This window comes from Lolium rigidum, chromosome 5 (assembly GCF_022539505.1).
Source record: "Lolium rigidum isolate FL_2022 chromosome 5, APGP_CSIRO_Lrig_0.1, whole genome shotgun sequence".
Lineage (NCBI taxonomy): Eukaryota > Viridiplantae > Streptophyta > Magnoliopsida > Poales > Poaceae > Lolium > Lolium rigidum.
Window position 1 is genome coordinate 178,097,560 of NC_061512.1, and position 2,649 is coordinate 178,100,208.

The 2,649-nt window shown below is 57.4% G+C and overlaps 1 protein-coding gene across 1 annotated transcript; it reads right to left on the bottom strand.

The window, feature by feature from the left end:
- Positions 1-1,090: 1,090 nt before the first annotated feature.
- Positions 1,091-2,244, bottom strand: LOC124658029 (FCS-Like Zinc finger 6-like). Its single transcript, XM_047196478.1, has 2 exons — positions 1,651-2,244; positions 1,091-1,531 (listed from the first exon to the last, which is right to left on the bottom strand). The coding sequence occupies exons 1-2, from the start codon at positions 2,013-2,015 to the stop codon at positions 1,372-1,374; spliced, it is 525 nt and encodes a 174-aa protein (XP_047052434.1). The 5' UTR covers positions 2,016-2,244; the 3' UTR covers positions 1,091-1,371.
- Positions 2,245-2,649: the final 405 nt, after the last annotated feature.

Consider the following 2,649-nt stretch of genomic DNA (forward strand, 5'->3'; position numbering starts at 1 on the left):
AAGCATAAGGTGCACTGTTATATCCGCCGGCGTAGCCTTCCAGAACTCCCCACTCCAGCCAGATGAAGAAGGACCGGCCTCAGGAAGGTCACCATCCTTGTAGAAGAGGAACCCTAGGACAACCACCTTTATTCGGCCGGACCAGCAGCCCCCTCATCGCCGGCCGGTTTCCGGCGTACAGATGGAACGGGCCGACCTATTCTCCACCAGATCAAACCAAAGGCCATTTTTTTCTAGATTGGGCCCACACGACATTGGCCCAGAAGGTAGGAACGAACCCTAGACTAGAAGCCTCTCATGACCCGTGCCGCCGCTGGGGCGGAACCGCACGCGCAACTTCTCTGTCTCCCCACGCCTCCCTGCCGAGCGCCGGCGAGCGCCACCGCCCCGCCGCCTTGACTCCACGTGCGCCGTTGAAAAACGAACCCCTCACGCGAAGGGAGCCCGACGGTCTGCGACATCCCCACTCGCCATCTTCGACAGCCATGGCATGGCTGCCACTGCCGACACCGGCGGTGACAGCGGCCGGTTGGGCAGGATCTGTATCGAGCGGCTGGTAGGGTTGTAGAGGGCCTCCAGAGCCACCCTCGCGCGAGCGGCTCGGGAGTTTGTTTCGTCTCCACTTGTGCATATACTAGCTGTACGTTGTACCTCTCTGTCTCGTAAAAACAATGTCCAAATTTTGTTTAGATTTGCATATATCTATACGGATTTTAGCGTGTGTAGATATATATAAATCCAGAAAAGTTAAGATATCTTCTTTAGAACGAAGGAAATGCTATTTACTGAAAAGTGAGTTAGTTGTGTTGATGAAGTTGTTGGGTTCTACTTGCGCCGTCGAGCAATTGATAAGAGTTTTGACTTGAATTTTGTTTTATCAGTGTCATGTAGCAAGTGCTTAGCCCACATCGGTATCATGTGAGCGAGACTGCACCTCACGGGACTGGACGATTAATTATCACCAAACTGGTTCAATGGTTTTTAACTCTCGAGCCGCCGGGGGATATATTACCTCATGAACACGTAAAACAGCAGTGATTGCATCTAGACACATCACCATGAATTTAGACTTACACCGGGCAACATAAGATTGTGAGGTGAAGCATCTGATTTAACCAATATAATCGATCAGTAGCGGAGTGTACTCAGTACTACAGGAACGAATAATCTCTGAAACGGATTCGAGCTCCAAGTACAATTAAGAAAAAGCTATGAAGTGGTGATCGATCAGTACCACTGCTAGTTACATTTCAACCGCACGAACGTACGAGTAATACATGCGTAGGAGCTCTGAGAAAGTGCGCTATATAGGGTAGATGATGCGTGATGATCGGTACCACGCCGCCGCTGCATCGACGAGCTCGTCGATGGTCACGCCGCCGCCACCGTGCCGCCGTTGTCGGTCTTACTGGAGCGGCCTCCGCGGCTGGTGGGCGGCGCCGCCGAAGATCTGGTCGTGCACTTGTCCTTCCACTCCTCGTGCGTGATGTGCTGCTGCCGGCACTCGAGGCTGCAGAACGCCGCCTCGCCCCTGCAGATCGAACGACAAACAGGTTAGGATAATGAGTACTCGTACTAGTGGCTGGTCTACTTGCGCGCCATGGATGCACCGCACGTTCACCTGCGTGCAAGATCAGAGGTTGAACTTACTTGTACATGAAGGTGTCGCGGCCGGGGCCGAGGAGGCGGCGGCAGAGGCCGCAGTGCCGGAGGAACGCGGCGGTCTCGACCTTGGAGTAGTCGGCGGAGTTCCGGCGGAGCCCCGCCCGCGCCGGGGCCGCGCGCGCGCGGTACGCCGCGATCCAGTCCCGGCTGGGCGGTCCAACCGCCGCGCCGCTGCTGCCGCCGTCGCCGCCCCCGAACGCCGCCAGCCAGTCCTGGCCCCCGTCGGGCTGCTCCACCGCCGCCTCGACCTGCTCGTCCTCGTCCTCGTCCTCCAGCACCACGGCCAGCACGGACGGCGGCGCAAACTCCGTCAGGCTCGTCGTCCGCCTCATCGGGTTGTTGCAGGCCATGCACCGCGCGCTACGATGAATCCGGCCCCTGATCACCACTCCTCGCTTCACCAAGAAACCAAGAGGCCTCAGGCACACGACACACTCTAGCACACGCACACCCGTAAAGTCCGCAAGAGGCGAGATGAAGGAAGGGGAGACGGGGAGGAGGCGGCGGCCATGGAAGTGCGGGCGCGCCTGAGCATGAGCGTGAGCGTGTGGAGAGGAGAAGCGGAGGAGAGTGGGGGTCTGCGAGATGGTGTGGAGGGAGATAAAAGAGCGGGAGAGAGGATCTGGGCCGTCGGATGGGGTCCCATGATCGGTCGGATCCACGTCAGCTCGCCCGCCCGCGCGCGCACTGATTGTTATTCCCCAGGCCCAGGGCCTGGGCCTGGGCCTGGGCCGCTCGTGTTCGCGCCTGATTGGTGCGTCCTTGTTCCTTTGCTGGTGCTCGGTCGGGGGCCTGTCGCCACGTCGTTCGCCCGAATTTATTACGATTCCCAGTCACTTGTTGGCAAGCTTCATTGGCTGGTTTTTGCTACTAGCTAGTAGCATTATTGTTAGCCTGTGTCATCGACAAGTTTCTTTTGTGTAGAGGATAAAAGGGAGTATGTGTGATTCAGCAGCTCGATGCGTGAAAGCTGAGTTTGTGGCT

Excerpts from the sequence above, each read along its gene's own strand:
- LOC124658029 (XM_047196478.1), bottom strand. The coding sequence starts at position 2,015 with ATGGCCTGCAACAACCCGATGAGGCGGACGACGAGCCTGACGGAGTTT. Across the intron at positions 1,532-1,650 it reads CGCGACACCTTCATGTACAA|GGGCGAGGCGGCGTTCTGCA; the intron begins GTAAGTTCAACC and ends TTCGATCTGCAG.